At 39.7% G+C, this 24,496-nt stretch overlaps 1 protein-coding gene and 1 non-coding gene across 2 annotated transcripts in view; one reads left to right on the top strand and one right to left on the bottom strand.

The window, feature by feature from the left end:
* Positions 1-461: 461 nt before the first annotated feature.
* Positions 462-568, bottom strand: LOC118482876. Its single transcript, XR_004869098.1, has one exon. It is a non-coding gene; the product is annotated as a small nucleolar RNA R71 (small nucleolar RNA).
* Positions 569-1,604: 1,036 nt separating this feature from the next.
* LOC110930617 overlaps positions 1,605-24,496 on the top strand; it is a 38,152-nt gene continuing 15,260 nt past the window's right edge. The window contains exon 1 of the mRNA XM_022173964.1: positions 1,605-2,173. Within this exon, the coding sequence (XP_022029656.1) occupies positions 1,605-2,173 (569 nt within the window). The remainder of the gene's footprint in view (positions 2,174-24,496) is intronic.

Here is a 24,496-nt window from a genome sequence, read left to right as displayed (position 1 = left end):
AACCTCTAGACGAACCCGAACGCTTTCTAAGAAAAGGACTTAAAGCTAAAAGCCAAGAGAAAGTTTCGGGGGACCCACTTCCAATGGCGGATCAACGTACCCTAATGGATTACCTACGACCCACAGCAGGTAATCTCGGCGTCGCTATCAATGCACCGAATGTCGATGCCAACAACTTCGAACTTCGGCCGCATTTGATCCAAATGCTCCAAAACTCCGCAACTTTCCATGGGCTTGCGGACGAAGATCCCCATTTACATATTACCAACTTTTTGGAAATATGTGATACTTTTCGGATCAACGGAGCATCAAACGACGCCATCCGCCTCCGAATGTTCCCATTTTTGCTAAAAGACCGAGCTAAGGGTTGGCTTAACACCCTCCCAGTTGGATCGGTAAACACCTGGGATGAACTAGCCTAAAAGTTTTTGTATAAGTATTTCCCACCTTCTTAAATGGCTAAATTAATGACTGAAATTAATACATACTCATAAGAGGACGGGGAATCCTTATATGAAACTTGGGAAAGGTTCAAGGAGCTACTAAGAAATTGTCCTCATCATGGTCTTGCAGTATGGCAACAAGTATCCACTTTCTATAATGGGTTGTTGCCACACACAAGACAAACACTGGACTCTAGCTCCGGGGGACTTCTAGGTAATCGTCGCCCAAATGAAATTTATAATCAAATTGAGGAAATTGCTCAAAACATTTTTCAGTGGTACATTCCCCGAGGCACAAAATCTATTGCCCCGGGCGCCCATAAGGTTGACGAAAGCACTTCTTTACAAGCCCAAATCGAGGTCCTCTCTTCGAAAATCAAAAAGTTGGAAATGGCAAAGACGGCTTCGGTTATGGCTTGTGAAGGGTTTGGTGGACCACATGAAAATTAGAGTTGTATGAAAGAAATAGATAATCAAACAGAAATGGTAAACTACATTAATAATAGGCCCAGACCGTCAGGCCCTCCAACGGGTACCTACAACCAAGGATGGCGTAACCACCCTAACCTTGGTTGGAGAGAACCCGGCAATAGTAGTAACCAACAAAATCAAAACCAGCGAACAAACTTTCAACAACCAAGGAATGAGTCTCAAAATTTCTCTCAACAACAACAAGGGGGACGAGAGAGGCTTGAAGATACTGTCTCATGCCTCATCTCTGACACCGAAAAGAAAAACTCAGATCGATTTCAACAAATGGAATCGAACTTTAGAAATCAACAAGCTAGTATTCAAAACATTGAATAACAATTAAGTCAACTAGCTCAAAATTTCTCCGAGAGACCACAAGGCGCGTTACCCAGCAATACCAAAACAAACCCAAATGCGCAAGTACATCTCATCACATTGAGAAACCGTACCGTAGGTCCCGAGGACGCCCCGCTACCTCCAACTGAGAAGAGTCCGTCTACCCAAACCCAAATTTCACCGGTGCCCCAAAAAGAGACGACTCCTCCACCCAATCAAGAGCCTACCAAGAATACTCCGGTACCTTACCCCGGTCGGTTACTTCGCCAAAAGACCGATGAGCAATTCACAAAATTCGTAAATTTACTAAAACAATTGCACATCAATCATCCATTTGTGGAAGTCCTCACTCAAATGCCTAAATACTCAAAATTTATGAGAGGCTTCCTCACTCATAAAAGGAAAATTGAAACACTGCAACTAGTTAATTTAAGTGAAGAATACTCCGACGTACTACTTAACAAACTCCCACAAAAGAAAATTGACCCCGGAAGTTTCACCATCCCTTGTTCCATTGGGGGATCACCCATCCGCAATGCGCTAGCTGATCTTGGGGCTAGCATTAATCTTATGCCCACATCAATGTTTGACAGACTCGGACTAGGTAAAACAAGCCCCACAAAGATGAGCATACAACTTGCCGATAGGTCTATCAAATATCCACAAGGTGTCGCCGAAAATCTATTGGTGAAAGTCGGAGACTTTGTCATACTAGACATGGAGGAGGATACCAAAGTACCACTCATTCTAGGAAGACCATTCCTAGCCACCGCCCACGCAATGGTCGACATGAATGGTGGGACATTAACATTGAGGGTTGGGGACAAAGAGATGGAGTTTGGGGTTGGGAAAAGAGTAGAAGACGACGGCCCGGTCAACTACATGAAAGTCATAGACTCCAGTTTGGATGATGCTCTCCGAAGGTGCAACATGGGATGCAAAACATCCCACTTGGGTATCATATGGCTGACTTTGGGTCTAGCCAAGGAACCTTATAAACGTGGTGCACCACGGAGGCATTCCGCAGAACTATCCTTAGTTTTAGTTTAGATTAACTTTTATGCTTTCTAGTTTAGTTTTAATTTTCAGGAATAAAACACACTCGGAATGGTGGAGGTTACTAAGGGAAACTTGAACCCGCACCCCATACACTAAAACAGAGCCACCCGACAGTTTTTCTTCATTACAGCAAGTTCAGCACGGGCCCGTGCTCAGCCCAACACGCCCCGTGCTCAAGATTCTGCAGAAAACGCCCAGTTTAGGTAACTGGAAACGGGGTCGTGTTCACTGAACACGCCCCCATGCCCAGCCTTCTGTAAACTATGATACTAGCAATCTGAACACGGGGCCATGCCCGGACCAACACGGGCCCGTGTCCAGACGCATAGTAACCTAAATTTTTGTTTTTAAACACCTTTTTACGCATTCAATCAACCTAAATATTTCTTTTTGGGACACATTGAGGACAATGTGTAATTTAAGTGTGGAGGGATGCTAAAACCTTGAATCTTGCAAGTCCTAATAACAAGCCTTACACAAAACTCTATTGGAACCGCTAATCACCCCAATTTTTTTCAAAAACTTTTCATTTTTTTTACTTGTCTTGGTTTAATTTGGGAATAACAAGTTCTAAAAAGGTCATATTTTTACAAATTTACAACCAATAGCGTCGTGATAAAAAGAACCAACGTAAGAAAATTATGAAACGGCATGACAAATCTAGTTAAAATATGATTATATATACTTGATCACATTATAAACCCATTCCCACAAAAAAAGTGAGTTTTGAGCCTTTATTGAGCACACAAATATACATCTTTAAATTAAATGCTCATTCTTCGTTTCTTGTTTGAATAGCCGCTTGGTTTCTTACAACGCTAGAACTTGCCATGACGATACACTCCCAGTCCTTACCAACTTAAACCCAAGTAAGTAAATGATGGAGGCATTAGGACTAACCCTTTTTCTTTTCAACACCATTATTTTTCACTTTTTTATCACCTACCCAAAATCCCCCTAGTTAACCCCTTTGAGCCTAAACCTTTTCATTTCTAAAACCACAAAACAAACACCCTTTACCCACCAAAACCTTTTTATTTTTAAATCCTTTAGTTTAGTAAAAAGCTCGGTCTTCATGTGACATTCCTTACAAAAAAAAAAAATGATGAAGTCTAGCAATAAACAAACAAGTTCCTCAAAGAAACTTTGTTTGAATAAAAGTCACAAAAAGTTTTACGACGACCGACGCTTTTTACGCTTTTAGCCCTTTCTACTAACCACTAACCCAAAACCACCTACCTTTAACCCAAGCCTAACCCTTCCCCAAGTCCTCTTAATATTTATAAAGGTTTATAGTTAAAAAGGAGGAAGATTGATTGCTTGGCAAGCATATGGTAGAAGTGAGTTCCATGCCGGTCTCGAGTGTTTCACAAATATTCATCTTCGGCCGAGTGTTGAGTGATCTCCCCCGAGGTATGTGAGCTTGTATATAAATGGAATTTTAAAGAGGCATGTTATGCCAAAATAAGTAATTTCTCCTATGAAACGTTCTAAATAAATCATAACGAATAGGATTGTAGATAACATAAAAATAAAGCCTAATAAAGGTCTTGGATTCCCGACACTCAAGACAAGCCCAAAAACTTCTCTTCTACCCATTCCATTTGGGTGTGTGAGCCACATTATAAAGAATTTTGCTTGAGGACAAGCAAAGATTCAAGTGTGGGGGTATTTGATGTGTGTAGAAGCTATAGAAGCTTCTATTCCCGACACGGGGGTGTGGTCAGTTGTCTGCAGAAAGGACAAAGCTATAGAAGCTTCTATTCCCGACACGGGGGCGTGCCCAGCTCAACACGGGCCGTGGTAACGCTAAGATTCGCAGAATCCAAGCAAATCTTGATAGTACAGATACGCTTCTGCACACGGGGCCATGCCCAGCGGACACGGGGGCGTGTGGAGCTAATGCAGACAAATTGCAATTAATGAAGAAAGAGAAAGTGGATGGACACAGGGCCGTGCCCAATGGACACGGGGCCATGTCCGGGCTTCTGTGCAGGCTATAAATAGAGGTGCTTTGTTCACTTCAAATGCATCCCTTGGCAAACCACATCTCTCCCACTTCACCCACACTCCACCACCACTACAACCCACATCCACCACCATCATCCATCATCCATCATCCATCATAGAGTATGTGTAGTAGTCTCGGGATCCAAGATTGATAGTAAGAGTTCTTGACAATCAAAGGCCATGTTTGCCTAAGTCTCTTACATCACTTGGTGAAGACAAGCATTTAGTGTAATACTCTTTTGATTTTTAATCTTTTCGCACTTTTTATTTGGTTTTGTATTAATGACTTTAATAACTAGTTTCTTATGTTGAAAGAGAATCTTCCTTATCATTTGTCCGTGGTGAATTGGCATTATTTTACTGTCTATATAAAATACAAGATTTTCACCATTCATATCTCTACGGTCTATATAGAGATATATTGGCTACCTGGTCAGGGGTTAAGGGAATGGTTTTGTAAGGTTCTTTCCTTGTTCAGTGTATAGATCTTGCAAGAACCTGGGTCAAGCTTACTAGGACCTCCTTCAATACCCACTAGTATTGGATGGCGGGGGTGCGAATGGCTTGATCCCCTCATATGTAAACTACTATTAATACATTAACCCGGCTACTTGGGATTGTATCCCTGCTGACTCAAACCACTTAGCCGAGGGTAAAGTCACTTTCAAAAGAGGGGCCTACCACATTACGCATTAATAACTTAATTAATTATCTTTCAATATTCCAACCCTTTAGGATTGTATCCTTGCTGACTCAAACTACTGGGTTGAGGGTATCGTCACCTTTAAAAGAGGGGCCTACTACTATAACTAAGATAATCTTTTAAAAAGTGCAAAAGTGCGGAAATCATCATAGGTTACACTAGAGGGGAGTCGGATCCAAGTGATTCATCTTGTCTATCTGCTTTTATTTTATTTTTATTTTTCAGCATTTTTAGTTTTTATTTTCATGTTTAAAACCTTTTTTCTGAAATTTTGATTGATTAGACGTTGAGGATAAACCGGTACTAAAAGCTCTTATGTCCTTGGACGACCCCGGTATCTTACCAACACTATACTACGCTCACGATGGGTGCACTTGCCCATATGTGTGTTTAGTGTTAGTAGAATATCGTGTTTTATAAATTTAAAATTTGACTAAAGTGTTAAAAAGGGCTTAAAATATTAATAAAAATTTATCACGCTACACAAGCATCATATATACATACGGCCTGACCTAGGAGGGAATCAAAGAACTGATGAGGAAAAAGTATTGTTCCAGGTCGGAAATCCTGGAGTTGGAACTGATGAAGAAAAAAAGTATTGTGCATAGGCTACAGAGAGTTAAACAAACTAAGCATTAAGAGTCGGTACCCCTTACCGAGAATTGATGACTTACGTGATCAACTGCAAGGTTCTGGCTACTACTCCAAGATTGACTTAAGATCATGATGTCATCAATTGAGGATACAATAAGAAACTAGAACTTGTAACTAGAAGTTGAAATGCAACCAAGACCCCCCCCCCTCCCCGCCCCCCATTAGTGGACGGTGACAAGGTGGGCCCACACCCTAATTTTTCTTGATTAAATTATTAAACATGTTGTATTGATATTGAACACAAAGTCTTTTGGGTAAAACAATGTTGGAAGTTAGTTGTTATAAACCACTAAACACTAATTCTTATCATTCACCAACACTCAAAATTTACAAACACCCTTTCTTCTCCTTCCATACTCACGGCCTAAACACCCCATCATCATCATCCATTTTCTAGCCAATTTTCATACAATCTAAGGTGTTCCTAAGGTGTATCAACCATACTTAAGGAGGTTGCAAGCAAGGAGAGTTGAAGGACCTTCTTGGAGAGCTATTAACCACCTAGATGATGATTTAAAACAATCACCACATGAAGCTTGCTAGATGAGCCAATTTTCATACAATCACCACATGAGAGTTGAGCCAATCACCATACTTAAGGAGGTTGCAAGCAAGGAGAGTTGAGCCAATTTTCATACAATCACCACATGAAGCTTGCTAGATGATGATTTAAAACATGATCTAGCAAGTATGAGGATGGATCTTGAAAACTCTATGATGAACATCCTTTATGTTAAGTATGAACTTGAAGATGAACATGATTTTGTGTAGGATGATGATTCCTACAAGTTGTAAATCTTAAAAATACAAGATTTCAAAAATAAAAGTTTCAAGAAACCAAAGTTTACATCAAGATTTAACATGATTTGGTTTTGGAAGAAAATAACCATGTTTTAGGTGATTAAATGGAACTAGTAAAGTATGTGAAACATGAAAAAGTCAAGAAGATGATTTTTTTGTAAAAGTGGGTTACAAGTTGTAAATGATGAAAATTTATAAGAATGAGTTTTATGAAATAAAAACCATGGATTTAGTGTTATTAAATCTTGTTAAAAAACATGTTAAAATACTACAAGGTTTTATAAAACTTCAAGTTCATACCATTGTAGTAGTGTATGTAATGGCTCATGGTAAGTTGTAGGTTGATTGTTGATGATTGATGATGAATTTTTTAAAAGAAAATGATATGCTAATAAGCATGGAAACCTCCATTTTCAAGGGAAACTATGGCAAAATTTTTGTAGAAATTTAACACTTAAAAAAATATTTTTAACAAGTGTTTACAAGTAATTTTTGATCATGGTTTTAATGTAAAAATTTACCATAATTTTTGTTATAAAAATTACAAGTATTGGAGGTTGATTTTTAACAATAAAAATGACTAAGTATATATATTTAGGAAAAATATATATAGAAGTCACAAAAATTATGTGCTACATGTACATTGCTTGTATTAGTTATACTAAAAATTAGGAACCTTGAAAATAATATAACACACCAAAATACTAAAAATTGTAATATGAAATATTACCAAAATCACAAGAAAATAAATATATAAGTTATACCTGAATATTGGACGTATCGGACAATGGACATTTGGATTATATATATTCCGGAAATAAATTCTCAACTTGACAAATGTGTTAAACGGTATTTTGAAACCGAAGAAACGCAAAATATGAATTTTTACAATTCTTATAAAATATATTATATTATATTTTGTCAAAGTAGAAAATATATTATTTTTGAAGTGGGAGAAAATATATATTTTCAAGAACAACTCAAAAATATATTATTTTTCAGATATATATAGAAGTATACATACTTTTGCCAAATTAAATTTATAGATATTTTTCTATAAAAATCCTCTTAAAGTATATATATATATATATATATAGAAGATCATGCGAGAACCACCTCTTATTGCGAGAACCGCGAGAACCAATGTGAACACAACCAAAAATGCCTAAAAATAGCTAAAAATCACACAAAAATTTTTTATTAATATTTTTTATATAAAAATCGCTACTTTTTTTTGCCACTAAAAGTAGCGATTTGAGCATAAAAAATATTAAAAAAAAATTAGATCTTTTTTTTTTTAGATTTTTTTAGGTTTTTTGGGGGTTTAGTTTTTAGCATTTTAGCTTGAGAGGAGAGGGTGGGGGGGGGGGGTTTAGGTTTTTTAGGGGTGGGGGAGGGGGGTTTAGGTTTTTTTTGGGGGCGGTGGGTTAGGTTTTTTTTAGGTTTTTTGGGGGTTTTAGTTTTTAGCATTTAGCTTGGGGGGAGGGGTTAGGTTTTTTTTTTTTTAAGGGGAGGGGGTGGGGGTTAGGTTTTTTTAGCTATTTTAGGTTGTGTTCACATTGGTTCTCGCGGTTCTCGCAATAAATGGAGTTCTCGCATGAGCCCCTCTGTCACACCCCCAAAATTACCACCTAGGGAGTGTCCCTGTTAGGCGTGTGACGACTAGCAATGAGCCACCAATTACATTGAATCACAAGTTTGAAATAAAACTTTGTTATTTAAAGATACTAATATCCCAACATACGATATTCAAAAAAACCATAAGTTTAGCGGAAGCGTTAATGTAACGTAATATAAGTATTATCCCAAACAACCATAGTATATAAAAGTCTGATAATAAATCCAGCAAGCTACCATGACTACTCACGCCCTCCAGCCAGCAAGTTCCTGCTTTCAAAGTACCTAAGGACCTGCGAGCATGTAACACACGTATCAGACAAAGCTGGCGAGTTCACAGTTTTAGAAAACGTTTGTTACCCGGTGTATGTAAAACAGTTTAATACCCAATGCAAGTAATATTGTTAATATCTCATTTCCAAACACGGACGGCTCACGGACTGCCCTTCCCACGTACTCCTATCTAGTACTGGGCCAGACTGGGTCATTAGTTCACCTCCGTCCTCTACAGGCACGGGGTGAGGGTGCCAAACCTAAGTAGCGCTACTAACTAATACCCGATGAGGGACTTACAAAAGATGATAGGTGAGAATATTAACCAATATACCCGTTTTTACCCAAAGACTTATTCCCCCCATGGGATACCCACTGACTGTCCCCAACCACTGGGACGCATGCTCGAATGTAGTGAACTCACCTTTGGTTGCTCGGTAGATTTGATTTCTTGCTCGTATTAAATCAAGTGTGTCCTATTCCAAATATTGACCACAGTTAGGACTATGTTCGGTATGTAATACCAACTCACCACATACTTTTATCATGCAATTTCTTTGAAACCATGTATCAAACATCAACAATTTAACACGCAACACTTACTCAAACAATGTCGTTTACAAATCATTACTTGGGGAGACACACTCTATATCCCATAATATACAAAAATTACATTGGCTGGCCTACACCCATTTTACATTCACTTAACCCTCACGACCCACGCATATATTTCAGCCCCTCTTCTCAAATTTAGTCCCTTAATTATTGTGGCCCAGTTTTTAAGTGAAACAGCCCACTTACCCGATTACATGGGTTTGACAAAATCAGTAATGTATACGGCCCAGGTTTAATGAGTTTGTTTACATTTATGTTCCAACATTCAAGGGTGACCCCACCCCATTTACTCGATTACCTGATGTGTTTCAATGTTCAGATTAAACAATTCCTCACCCTCTATAAATGATTATGCAATTCCTAAGCATGCTGCACTCACATGGCCGCCATCTGTATATCACATTAGTATATGACATGCAATTAGCACATGGCCGCCATTTGCATATCACACTTTCCACATCATTAGTTTAATCAGTAATCCTTGTCTCTTGCCAAGTATCAAATGTTGGTGAGTATACCTAATCATGTATCATTCTATTGGACCTTTAGAAGCACTTAACCATCCTTCCATTGGACCATCAAGACCATTTACAATAATATGATAAATCATTTTTGACTCCAAGTACATACACCCATATCGACCTGATTGTATAGCTATGACATACACTCTCACATACCTCCCAACATAGCCAATCATAGACAACCACCACAAGGAATCAATATGACATGCCTAAGGAATCTAATCATTGATTACATTAAGGAATTATTTAGGTGGCTAGCATCATGCAACCTAGAAAGACTACCCTTATCAAACTAAAACATTCAGTCAATATTCTGCACGAACCATATTAGACATTCACACATACATATAGACTTGATCGGTCCACTAAAACAAATATAAACAATCATGGACACACAAACATGGAATGAATAATGAGACTTACTAACCAATAATTCGGCTACTTGAGATGTAAACCGAACAAGGTCTTGCCGCTGCCGTCGTATATGGGTGATTAGGGTTGGGTTTGTATGATAATATGATGAGTTCACGCAAGACTTATTACCATATTAATAGCCTAGAGTGGGCCGAACAACCCAGCCATTCGGCTGCAAATATTGGGCCAGCTAAATCTACATACAAAGAATATGTATTGGGCTCCAAGGGATACCCCAAAAGATCACCTTTTTGGCCGATTGTGTGCTCTACACAAAACAATGGTGTGGGCCGTTTCGGATCAGCCCAAACGTTTATAAATTGGTGTTACCCGTTATGCTTGGGTCGAATTCGCTCCAATATGTTGCGTGTGATGTTTCCTAAACAAACGAACACATACACACACAGTGCACAACTACCCAACATGATAGCACGTTTAATAGTGTCGCAGGTCGAATAGATAAGTTAAAACAAGAACAAGAAGGTTACAAAACCGAAAATGCTAACCTTAAAACTTCGAGTTGTCACATCATCTCCAACTTGAAAGAAATTTCGTCCCGAAATTTAAGAGTAAGCGTGAAGAAGTGAAGTGATAATCAGGATTGTTGCGGGTTTTGCTCCGGTGTTACATCATCCCCAACTTGAAAGGGAATCTCGCCCCGAGATTCACCAGTTTTGCTTGACTCCGCTTTGTCTTTGGGAAAGAGATGAGGGTACTTTAATTTCATCTGATCCTCGCGCTCCCACGTGAACTCCGGTCCACGTCTTGAGTTCCAACGAACCCTAACGATGGGAATACGACTGTGCTTACGCACTTTGACCTCACGGTCCATGATCTCGATGGGTTCTTCAACAAACTGCAGCTTTTCATCGATCTTTAGCTCTTGAAAAGGTACCGTTAATGGGTCGTCAGCATAACACTTCTTTAATTGCGATACATGAAATACATCGTGAACATTACCCAGCTCAGTAGGTAACTCCAACCTATAAGCCACCTTACCGATACGCTCCAGAACCTTAAACGGCCCAACATAACGTGGATTCAGCTTGCCACGTTTCCCAAAGCGCACAACCCCTTTCCACGGTGAGACTTTCAACATGACTCGGTCATTCACTTCAAACACTACCTCTTTGGCACGCTTGTCTGCATAGGCTTTCTGACGATCACGAGCAGCTGCCATACGTTCTCTGATTTTCACGATCTTATCTGAAGTTTCGAGTACTATCTCAGGACCTGTGATCTGACTATCACCCACTTCAGCCCAGCAAAGGGGTGAACGACACTTCCTCCCGTACAGTGCCTCAAATGGTGCCGCCTTGATACTGGTGTGGTAGCTGTTATTGTAGGAAAACTCGACCAACGGCAAATGCTTCTCCCACCCCTTTCCAAAATCAATAACGCAGGCCCGCAACATATCCTCTAGCGTCTGAATAGTGCGTTCACTCTGACCATCCGTTTGTGGGTGATAGGCCGTGCTCATGTCGAGACGCGAGCCGAACGACTTATGCATAGCCTGCCATAACTCCGAAGTAAAACGAGGATCTCGATCCGAAATAATAGAAGTCGGCACTCCGTGCCTAGAAACCACCTCCTTAAGGTACACCGCTGCGAGCTGCGAATATTTATCTGTCTCCTTAATCGCTAAGAAGTGTGCTGACTTTGTGAGACGGTCGACAATCACCCATATAGTATCGTTCCCCGCCTGCGTTCTCGGTAACCCCGTAACAAAATCCATAGCGATCTGTTCCCATTTCCACATGGGTATCTCCGGCTGCTGAAGTAAACCCGAAGGTTTCTGGTACTCTGCTTTGACTCTAGCACAAGTCAAGCACTTACTCACGTATGTTGCGATGAGAGCTTTCATATTCGGCCACCAATACAAAACCTTGAGATCCTGGTACATCTTATCGGACCCTGGGTGAATAGAATATCGTGACTTGTGTGCCTCGTCCATCACAAGCTCTCGAAGATCACCAAATGAAGGAACCCATATTCGTTCCATAAAGTAGTAGATACCGTCAGACCGTTGCTCGAACTTCTTCTTGTGTAGACCTCGTAATCCTTCAGCCTCGATATTTTCTTCCTTTAATGCCTCAAGCTGAGCTGTACGGATCCGAGCAGGTAAATCAGAGTGAATAGTAAGCTGTAGGGCACGAATACGCTTCGGTTTTGGTTCTTTGCGGCTAAGAGCATCCGCTACAACGTTAGCTTTACCCGGGTGATACTTGATGGCACACTCATAATCATTGAACAACTCTACCCAACGACGCTGACGCATATTCAACTCTTTCTGATCGAAGATATGCTGAAGGCTCTTATGGTCAGTATAGATGGTGCATTTCGTGCCGTAGAGATAATGCCTCCAAATCTTCAGTGCAAAGACCACTGCTCCTAGCTCCAAGTCATGTGTCGTGTAATTTTTCTCGTGTACCTTCAGCTGACGAGAAGCATAAGCTATCACCTTCTCGCGTTGCATCAACACGCAACCGAGACCCTGAATCGAGGCATCACAATAAACCACAAAATCCTCGGTACCATCTGGTAGAGATAGAATCGGCGCGCTGCATAATTTTTGTTTCAAAAGTTGGAATGCATCCTCCTGTTTCGCTCCCCATGAGTAGACGACCTTCTTCTGTGTTAATGAGGTGAGTGGCTGAGCAATCTTCGAGAAATTCTGAATAAAACGACGATAGTACCCTGCTAGACCGAGAAATTGCCGCACCTCCGAAGGATTCTTTGGTGCCGTCCAATTCCTAATGGCGTCGATCTTGGCAGGATCCACATGTATGCCCAATTCGTTAACTATATGCCCCAGAAAATGCACCTCCCGTATCCAAAAATCGCACTTCGAAAATTTTGCATACAGTTGCTCCCTCCTCAGGAGTTCTAAGATGAGGCGCAGATGCCGCTCATGATCTTCCTTGCTCTTGGAATAAATTAGAATGTCGTCGATAAAAACGATAACGAAGTCATCAAGGTATGGCTTGCACACGCGGTTCATGAGATCCATGAAGACCGCTGGTGCGTTAGTCAACCCGAATGGCATAACCAAAAATTCATAGTGACCGTATCGCGTCCGGAACGCTGTTTTGGGAACGTCTTCCTCTCTAACTCGCACCTGATGATACCCCGACCTTAAGTCGATTTTCGAATAGAAACTTGACCCTTGCAGTTGGTCAAACAGGTCGTCAATACGAGGCAGAGGATAACGGTTTTTAACCGTCACCTTGTTGAGCTCACGATAATCTACACACATCCGGAAAGACCCATCCTTCTTCTTCACAAATAGAACTGGGGCTCCCCAAGGAGAAGAGCTAGGTCGAATGAAACCCCTATCCAACAGCTCTTGAAGTTGGTTTGACAATTCCTGTAACTCCCCTGGCGTAAGACGATAAGGAGCACGAGCAACCGGGGCTGCCGCTGGGGTGAGATCAATCTGGAATTCCACCTGACGATGTGGAGGTAAACCAGGGAGTTCCTCAGGAAATACGTCAGGATATTCTCAAACAACTGGAAGATCCTCAATCTTCCTTTCGTCAGACGGTGAATCGGTGACAAGAGCTAATATAGCAGGATAGCCCTTACGTAAATACTTTTGAGCCTTCATTGCCGAAACAATGCTAACTGGGGTCCCGCTGCGATGACCTTGAACTGATAGAAATTCCCCACTGGGAAGGGGAACACGTATGATCTTCTCCTTACAAAGAATCTCCGCTTGATACTTGGACAACCAGTCCATACCAACAATCACGTCGAAGCTTCCAAGAGTAATAGGAATCAAGTCAATGTCGAAGACTTGACCCAGAAGATCGATTTTACACCCAAACAGAACATGTGTAGCTTCGATTGTTTTACCATTTGCGATTTCTACTATGTGTTTCATCACGAGAAGTGTAGGACTTAACCCTAATTGAGAGCTAAACTCTAGAGACACGTAACTCCAGTCGGCACCAGAATCAAATAAAATAGAAGCAATAACACCGTTTACCGAAAACGTACCAGTAACCACGTTGCCGTCGTTCCGCGCTTCCCCAGCTCCCAGCACAAACCCGCGCCCACGCGCAACATTACCCCCGTTGTTCCCTGCATTGTTATTCCCGTTACCACCCCCTGTGTTCTGTCTCAGCTGAGGGCAGTCTCGCTTGAAGTGCCCCTCGGCCCCACACTGATAACACCCCCTCTGAGTACCCTGAGCTTGCTGAGGTTGTTGCCTACCCGTCTGCTGCGCTGGCTGCTGCTGAGCTGGAAGTGCGGCCCTACAATCCCTGGCCTTGTGCCCCGGTCGATTACACCGATGACAAACCCGAGTACACTGCCCCTTGTGATGGAAATCACACTTATTGAACAAGGGTAGCTTCCCCGCATATGATCCCTGCCCTGATCTGTTGCTCGAGTTCTGATTCACTGATGCTGTCTGACTGAAACTGCGGGTGCTGCCAGTATCCGTCTTCTTCTGAGGCTGTGCAGAGTTGGACCCCTTGTCTGTGTCGTTCCACTTACGCTTGCTGTCTATGGCAGGAGTAGTAGCTGTAGTAGCGGTAGTAGTAGCAGTGGTAGTAGAAATACGCGGTGGCAGATCCCCGCTCTCCACCTCCTGATCAGTGATTTTATGCGCCAAACGAACGATCTGGGTCAAGTTGTTGAGGTTTGCGGCAGTGACCAAACCCTTCACTCGTGGAGGTAACCCCTTAATAAACAACTCGATTCTTCGTGGCATGGGTCGGGACAAGTTCGGACACAAATCAGCTAGCTCATACGACCGCTTCACATACGCCTCGATTTCAGACCCCACCATTGTCAAATGATAGTACTCATTCTCTAACTTCGCTATTTCATCTCGAGGACAGTATTCCTCTCTCATCAGTTCTTTGAAATCCTCCCACGTAGTGGCGTTCGCCGCCTCAATCCCTAGCAGTTGGACCTGGGCATTCCACCAGGTCAAGGCACCATCCAGAAGCGTGCCTGCAGCAAACTTTACCCTATCCCCAGCTGGGCAGTTACATATCGCAAACACTGACTCCGCCTTTTCGAACCAGCGTATAAGTCCCACAGCCCCTTCAGTGCCGCTGAAGGTCTGTGGCTTGCAATCCATGAAAGTTTTAAAAGTGCAGGCCGGTGGGTGAGGCTGGTTTTGTGGCGCCGGCTGACCTATTAACGAGAGAAAATAAACCAACAAGTAAGACTCAAGTTCACGATTCAAAGGAAGGAATGTCTGGTACATGTCATACCAGCCTGATAAGCTGCCAAAGCTGCAGCCACCTGGGCGTTGAGTAGTGCTTCTAGCTCAGCTTGGGTCATATGGATTTCGCCACGCCCACCACCGCGGCCTCCATTACGTCCACCACGACGACCTCCACCACGTCCGTTCATGATTCTATAAGTATGGGGAGAAGTAATAAATTAACAGACCATTTCAAGCAGATGTCAAGTATTGCTATAGTATTCACAGTTTTCGAGGTTCTAATACAACATTGACTAACAACACGGGATTCCTTTTTCACACTAGTCGAGATTTACTGGGACTCACATGCTCCCCACGTTGTTATTATGTGTGCACCCATAATAATAACCTGATTGGCATGCTTATCTCAGTTCCTCCCTACCCATGTTAGAAGGTTTCCCCTAATCCATACAGTACGACCGTCGATATCACAACATAGATCATGTAAACACAAGAAGAGCCCTACTCTTAAAAAAAACACGTAGTATGGACAGGTAACATAGTAATGCGTATTGTAATGGCATGTGTGTGTTCGAGTGTGATATCAATCATGAGTATGTACTAACTGTATTATACAATAGTAAACAAGAGACGAACCTTGCTGCCTGGAGCTGAGTGTCATGGTCCATGTCGTATCAGTATGTCGTATCAGTTCAGTTATAGTCTGGTTTTATAAAACGTTTTTAAAACCAATTCACTATAACCAGTGGCTCTGATACCAAACTGTCACACCCCCAAAATTACCACCTAGGGAGTGTCCCTGTTAGGCGTGTGACGACTAGCAATGAGCCACCAATTACATTGAATCACAAGTTTGAAATAAAACTTTGTTATTTAAAGATACTAATATCCCAACATACGATATTCAAAAAAACCATAAGTTTAGCGGAAGCGTTAATGTAACGTAATATAAGTATTATCCCAAACAACCATAGTATATAAAAGTCTGATAATAAATCCAGCAAGCTACCATGACTACTCACGCCCTCCAGCCAGCAAGTTCCTGCTTTCAAAGTACCTAAGGACCTGCGAGCATGTAACACACGTATCAGACAAAGCTGGCGAGTTCACAGTTTTAGAAAACGTTTGTTACCCGGTGTATGTAAAACAGTTTAATACCCAATGCAAGTAATATTGTTAATATCTCATTTCCAAACACGGACGGCTCACGGACTGCCCTTCCCACGTACTCCTATCTAGTACTGGGCCAGACTGGGTCATTAGTTCACCTCCGTCCTCTACAGGCACGGGGTGAGGGTGCCAAACCTAAGTAGCGCTACTAACTAATACCCGATGAGGGACTTACAAAAGATGATAGGTGAGAATATTAACCAATATACCCGTTTTTACCCAAAGACTTATTCCCCCCATGGGATACCCACTGACTGTCCCCAACCACTGGGACGCATGCTCGAATGTAGTGAACTCACCTTTGGTTGCTCGGTAGATTTGATTTCTTGCTCGTATTAAATCAAGTGTGTCCTATTCCAAATATTGACCACAGTTAGGACTATGTTCGGTATGTAATACCAACTCACCACATACTTTTATCATGCAATTTCTTTGAAACCATGTATCAAACATCAACAATTTAACACGCAACACTTACTCAAACAATGTCGTTTACAAATCATTACTTGGGGAGACACACTCTATATCCCATAATATACAAAAATTACATTGGCTGGCCTACACCCATTTTACATTCACTTAACCCTCACGGCCCACGCATATATTTCAGCCCCTCTTCTCAAATTTAGTCCCTTAATTATTGTGGCCCAGTTTTTAAGTGAAACAGCCCACTTACCCGATTACATGGGTTTGACAAAATCAGTAATGTATACGGCCCAGGTTTAATGAGTTTGTTTACATTTATGTTCCAACATTCAAGGGTGACCCCACCCCATTTACTCGATTACCTGATGTGTTTCAATGTTCAGATTAAACAATTCCTCACCCTCTATAAATGATTATGCAATTCCTAAGCATGCTGCACTCACATGGCCGCCATCTGTATATCACATTAGTATATGACATGCAATTAGCACATGGCCGCCATTTGCATATCACACTTTCCACATCATTAGTTTAATCAGTAATCCTTGTCTCTTGCCAAGTATCAAATGTTGGTGAGTATACCTAATCATGTATCATTCTATTGGACCTTTAGAAGCACTTAACCATCCTTCCATTGGACCATCAAGACCATTTACAATAATATGATAAATCATTTTTGACTCCAAGTACATACACCCATATCGACCTGATTGTATAGCTATGACATACACTCTCACATACCTCCCAACATAGCCAATCATAGACAACCACCACAAGGAATCAATATGACATGCCTAAGGAATCTAATCATTGATTACATTAAGGAATTATTTAGGTGGCTAGCATCATGCAACCTAGAAAGACTACCCTTATCAAACTAAAACATTCAGTCAATATTCTGCACGAACCATATTAGACATTCACACATACATATAGACTTGATCGGTCCACTAAAACAAATATAAACAATCATGGACACACAAACATGGAATGAATAATGAGACTTACTAACCAATAATTCGGCTACTTGAGATGTAAACCGAACAAGGTCTTGCCGCTGCCGTCGTATATGGGTGATTAGGGTTGGGTTTGTATGATAATATGATGAGTTCACGCAAGACTTATTACCATATTAATAGCCTAGAGTGGGCCGAACAACCCAGCCATTCGGCTGCAAATATTGGGCCAGCTAAATCTACATACAAAGAATATGTATTGGGCTCCAAGGGATACCCCAAAAGATCACCTTTTTGGCCGATTGTGTGCTCTACACAAAACAATGGTGTGGGCCGTTTCGGATCAGCCCAAACGTTTATAAATTGGTGTTACCCGTTATGCTTGGGTCGAATTCGCTCCAATATGTTGCGTGTGATGTTTCCTAAACAAACGAACACATACACACACAGTGCACAACTACCCAACATGATAGCACGTTTAATAGTGTCGCAGGTCGAATAGATAAGTTAAAACAAGAACAAGAAGGTTACAAAACCGAAAATGCTAACCTTAAAACTTCGAGTTGTCACACCCTCCCTATAATATATATATATATATATATATATATATAAATATATATATATATATATATATATATATATATATATATAGGGGATGGTTCAAATGAAAACCACTTTTATTGTGAAAACTCGAAAACTAATTAAAAAAAAAGCCTAAAAAACACAAAAAAAAAATTTTTTTCAGTTTTTTTTTATAAAAATCGCTGGTTTTTATATATAAAAAAACTTTTTTTCAAAAAAAAAAATTGTGTAGTGCACATGTGTAATAATACACATGTGTAGTACACATACATATGTGTAGTATTACACATGTGCACTACACAAAAAAAATTTTTTTTTTTTTTTGAAATTTTTTTTATATAAAAAACCTGCGAATTTTGGTTTGCAAAAAAAAATAAAAAAAAATTTTGTATGTTTTTTTGGCTTTTTTTAATTAGTTTTCGAGTTTTCACAATAAAAAGTGGTTTTCATTTGAACCTTCCCCTATATATATATATATATATATATATATATATATATATATATATATATATATATATATATATATATATTAAGAGTATAAAGTTGGTGATTTTTAATTGTACAAAAATAATATTTCGAAAAATTACACATAAAAATTAAGTATAAAATACTTAATAAATACAAGAAAATACGTATTCCTATACGTATAAATACACACCGGCATACACTACCAATACTTGGCAAAATACGCAAATACAAGTATACCTATACTTGGAGAATATATATGTGTGGACCATACAACAAAACAAGTTAAAAATATATTATTTTTTTAATAATAATCCAAATAATTGGATGGAAATAAATTAAGTTAAAATATCCTTATTTTAACTAATATTTATATAATTTGGAATTATATAATTATATAAACAACATACACCAAGCGTGTAACTCAATGTATACCAAAATTCCAAAATAAGTCTTAATGAATAACTTAGGCTAAGAGTCGTTACACGACCTAAGCGTCTAATAAAACTTAGCACGTGTGTAGGTGGTAGTACGACATAAGGATACTTACTTTAGGTACACAGGATCACGGACGCAAACTTGTGAGTTCATGTCCCCCCTTTTCTTTTAACTTTTTTTGGATTTATAACTTTCGGGGGTGGAATACATGTTTCAAATATTTCAAATGGTATGGTTTAGCTAAGGAAGGAACTATTAGATCATGTGGATGGATAGGCGCACACTTAAGACCATTAATCTTTGTTTAAAGACCGAGGGGCATGAGTGGTAGATCTATCTGGGTGTTGCGAGCCCCAGCCATGGGTCCTTGTGTTGCCGAATATGGTGACTATGTCGTTCCAGTCGGGTGGACCGGTACAAAATCTGCTAGGTTTGAGCCTTCCTACGCCATTGCACACATATTAATGTCCTTGCAAAACATTAATTGATCTGTTCATAGACGCTTTACATATCTGATTTCAAAGGAATCTCTCAAATGCTTACAAGTTTATTGGAACTCATACAAATCGCATGAACTCGCTCAACTATTGTTGATGTTTTCAAATTACATGTATTTTAGGAAACTAAATGGATCTTGCGGCATTGGAAATATTTTTCAAGAATTGCATTACAAGATTTAATGTCGTCCATTTTGAAGGGTTTGGTTTGTATATCATATCTTGGATAAGATATATGAAGCAAAGCCATGGTTTAAAAGTCTTTTGTTAAAAGTCCCTTATGGAACTTATTACTATTTAGGATGGTTAGTAAACTTAACATGAAGTTTGTTGGTTGAAATTTAACAACTTGTGTTTGTATTATTTTAAAAACTTATGAATGGATGAACATCATATTTTAGTCATGTAGTTGTTTATTATGATTGAATGCAATGAAACTGAATGAGTCACACGTATACACTTCCGCAAAAGTCAGGGTGTGACAGGTTGGTATTAGAGCTTCGATTTAGTGAACTAAGATTCCTTCTTGAGTTTAGACTACAATCACTAGGATTCTCTCACGAAAATATTTTTACAATGGACAAAACATTTTTCATTGCATTTATAAAAACGCCAAGATCCATGGAACAAACATTTTTCAAAGGAAGGACAAAGCAAGGACATTAGTAGGGAGGAGAATACCCCGACTAATTTTCCAATTGAGGTATAGTCTATGTGAGATAGACTTGCCGAAGACGAAATGACCCACGAAAGAACAAACGAGAGTTATATGAAACATGTTGCATTTATTTACCTGTATATACTAAGTAACATTATTATTAATTAATATATATATGCATATATGTGTACGGAATAATTATTGACGGGAACGAGATGTCACACCCCGACCACGTAGAACAACAAACCGTGGCGGAAACGTCGGGAGTGTTGTAACAGAAGCTATCGTTTCATAACCATGGATACAAAAAGAGTTTCGTTTTATTGATAATATTAAACATTAACATTGTCTTAACATAGAATAAACAAGTTTCACATCGTCTATCACTATTATTATGTCACTAAGGCCTCGTCCAGATCCTATGTGACGCATGCATCCTAGAAATCACATCAAGAAACATCACCTGAAACATATGTAAAAACAAAGTTACCAAAGAAATGCTGGCGAGTACATAGGTTATATAAGAGTATCAGAATCATGGCTTCGTTTACAAGTTGCAGTACTTTATTAGACTACAAGAGTCAAAATACAAACCTTGTTTTGAAAAGTGTATTGCAACATAATTAACCAACTCAAATCAAGATGGTTATAGTTTATAAAATAGCATAGCCATGATTCTTAACCCCAAAAACATTTGTTTTAGTAAACCAACTTGTAAAACATCTTGTAAAAACTCGTTAAAAACTCGTATGGTTTATATCTTTTAAAAAACATCGTTTGTGTGACATCGTTTCAAAAATCGTTTACCCAAGTGAACTAAATAACGCCACGGTATGTAATATGATGAAAACACTTATATATAAGAAGTACCAGCGGCGTATCTACCATGCCTTCATCACATTACACCCGTCCCGTTATCGAAACACTAACCAAAAACCAATCGTTTACCCAAATCGTTTAACTCGTTAAAATCGTTAACTCCTTTTAAATCGTTTAAATCATCGTTGTTTTAGATTGTGAAAACTATACATGGTTATCTCGCTAACAACATTCAAACCTTTGTGATTCGATCACCTCGCTTCTCGCTTCTCGAATTAACAAACCACCAAAGGGTAAGTTAACAAACATCAGATTCAGTCGTTACCCATAACCCCACACATAACCATGGGTGCAGTAAAATAAGGGGATTTGTCAGATCCTATGGTACCATAACCTAATACTGGTCGGTTGGGCCAAAATTAATGAATGTCATTTGTTATGTAACTACAACCATCAAGTTTTGTTCACATTATTGAAATCGTTATTAGTTTAGTAAAAATCGTTTTAATCGTTTTTGAAATCATCGTTTAAACCTTGAAAACATTTCGTACATATGAATCACCCCAAAACATTTAAAAATAGTAAAATAGGGGAGCTATGTACTCACATGTAGTGCAAAGTATCCTCAATCAATAGAACTTCAAACAACCTCAAGCAAACCAAAGGAATCAAGTAGCACCTAGTAATCGAACCACTAGTCAAACGATAGACGCCTAAATCGGATGATCGGATAGAATGAAGTCTTGTAAACCAAATGAGTGTTGGAACTCATGTGATATGGTTTAACAAAGGCTACATCCTAAATTGAAACCTAACCTAAGTGCTTTCGACCCATCGCGACCTATTAAGGTAGCTTACGCTACTTTAACGTGTCGTGCACGCAAAAACGCGTTCGAGGCGTCTAACTAGTCCTATGACAAGTATTATATGCCCATACATGTTTAATTATGTTACATAATCAGTTATGTGACAACAGTTTAGGTTACATATGCTTAATTACCAATTATGTATGAAAAGGGTATTTTTGTAATTTACCAAAGGCATATAAACTACCTATCATGCGACTAATTAAACCTAAGTGACCATAAGGTATAACCTCGGGAGGTTATTCCCTACGCTACTATGATCACTAAACATGTTTGGTTGGATCCTAATGATCGACCAAACAGGTCGTGTTCGAAGGTCTAAGCGGGTGTTTAGTCCGCTTGACTTTCGACTCTACACAAGCACTAATCTAAAAAGTGACGAGCTAAATATGCTAGAACATGTTTAGTTAAGTTAGAAAGCAGGTTTTGATATCAAAACAAACGGTTTTGATACCCTAGAGTAGTTTGGTTACAAAATACGCGAGAAAACGCATTTTGGCCGAAACTACGACTCGTCACTGAGCCTTGATAACGTGGTAATCAGTAGGTATAGTCACTAGGGACTATAACCATCGTGATTACGCTCACGTTATTAAGTTCAAACGAACTTCACATTGACCATAAACTGGTCAAAGCAGAAAGTCAAACCCAGTTTGACTTTGACGATAGAACGAATGAAAAGAACGAAAGAATACTTACAGAAGGTCCCCGCAAGCTCTTGATCCGATTTACTCTTAGGTATGAAGCATAAACTTCAACTTAGAGAGCCAAAATCAGATTCAAGTGTGCTTTGGGAGGAAGTGGGAGTGGGTATTTATAGATTTCCTTGAACCGTTAAGATCGTTTATCGTAAACCGAGCTTCAATCTCAACCATCCATGTGGGCACATGGTTTACAAATACAAGGGGCATCTAAATACTATCAAAATTGGCCCATAGAATCAAGGAAACCATGAGCAAGAGCTGGAATGAGCTGGAAATAGCTGGAATCACAATCTGCTGGTCTGGTGCTGCCTTACGGACCTTATGGTCTCCCCCTTACGGACCGTATGTGGTCTGCAGACCAGCAACTTTCAAAAGTTGGCAGTTTTAGTCCCTGATGCCCCAAACTTGCTATTTGATGCATTTTTGACACGTTTAAGCCCCGTTAACCCCATTTCAAAGCTCTAAATGAAGTTAAAGTATAGGGAACTCAAAGCATGCTCAAAAATATCTCGGATGTCGGTTCGTTTGGTCGTACGGTTGTATTTTTCGCTTAATTACGACGGAAGTCGTAACGAACGCAAAAACGATCCAAATTGCGCGACGAATGGATTTTTATCAAGCCAATCACTAAAACAAAATATTTTTATGTTTACATGAATTTTTGGATGTCCGGATATATTCAGAACGTAAAATATGCGCGAATATGCAAACTTGTGCACTTTTTGACGCTTTTAGTCCCTATTGATCAATAAAGTTTGTTTTAGCATACCAAACCCCTCAAATCCTATTTCTAAGCTATGTAAAGGTTATTTAGGGTATGTTTAACTTATGATCAAGTTTCGGAATGTTCGTTACTATACAAACCGGTATAGTTTCGCAGTTTGACATTAATAGTCCCTGCGATCGAACAAACTTGATTTCAACACACCAAACCATCCAAAACTTATTTCTAAGTTATGTGGAGGTTATTTAAGGTATGTTAAGCCTATTTCACTATTCCAGAGTGTTTGTTGCGTTAAACTGGTTATATTTACGCATCAGTGCGTATATAACCTTCCAGAAAGCGATTTAGAGCTTGAAATCGGAATTGAATCAAATTGAAAAATCACCAAACACAAATACACACATAATAACATCAGAACACATATAATAACACCAAAGCACATTGTTTTATTAATAATCATCATTGTTTTACATTGAACCACGTCTATAGAACACAGTTGTCACAGTCTCCCCTACTTCAGGAAATTTCGTCCCGAAATTTTAACTAGAGGAGGCTTGTGAAAACAAATGCGGATATTTCGCCTTCATCTGGTCCTCACGTTCCCAAGTAAACTCTGTGCCACGTTTGGATTCCCAGCGAACTTTGACCAATTTAATCCGTTTGTTCTTCAACTGTTTGAAAGTACGGTCCACGATCTCCACAGGTTTCTTGACAAAGGAATGTGAAGATCAGCGTCAGCTAAACACTTTCACAAATTGGACACGTGAAAAGTCGGGTGAATATTTCCAAGCTCTGGAGGTAGCTCTAGTCGATAGGCAACCTTCCCAGTTCTTTCCACAATCTTAAATGGTCCCACATATCGAGGTGCAAGTTTTCCTTTCTTTCCAAATCTTACGACTCCCTTCCAAGGTGAAACCTTGAGTAGGACACGATCTCCGACTTGAAATTCTAAGGGCTTGCGTCGCATATCCGCATAACTCTTTTGACGGCTTCGAGCTATCACAAGATTATCGCGGATTTTCTTGATTTTGTCTGTTGTTTCCAGAACGAGTTCAGGTCCAGTAAGCTGAGCTTCACCGGTCTCATTCCAAC

The sequence above is a fragment of the Helianthus annuus genome, chromosome 1, assembly GCF_002127325.2.
Source record: "Helianthus annuus cultivar XRQ/B chromosome 1, HanXRQr2.0-SUNRISE, whole genome shotgun sequence".
In the NCBI taxonomy this organism is placed as follows: Eukaryota; Viridiplantae; Streptophyta; class Magnoliopsida; order Asterales; family Asteraceae; genus Helianthus; species Helianthus annuus.
This window is presented reverse-complemented; position numbering and strand designations above follow the sequence as displayed.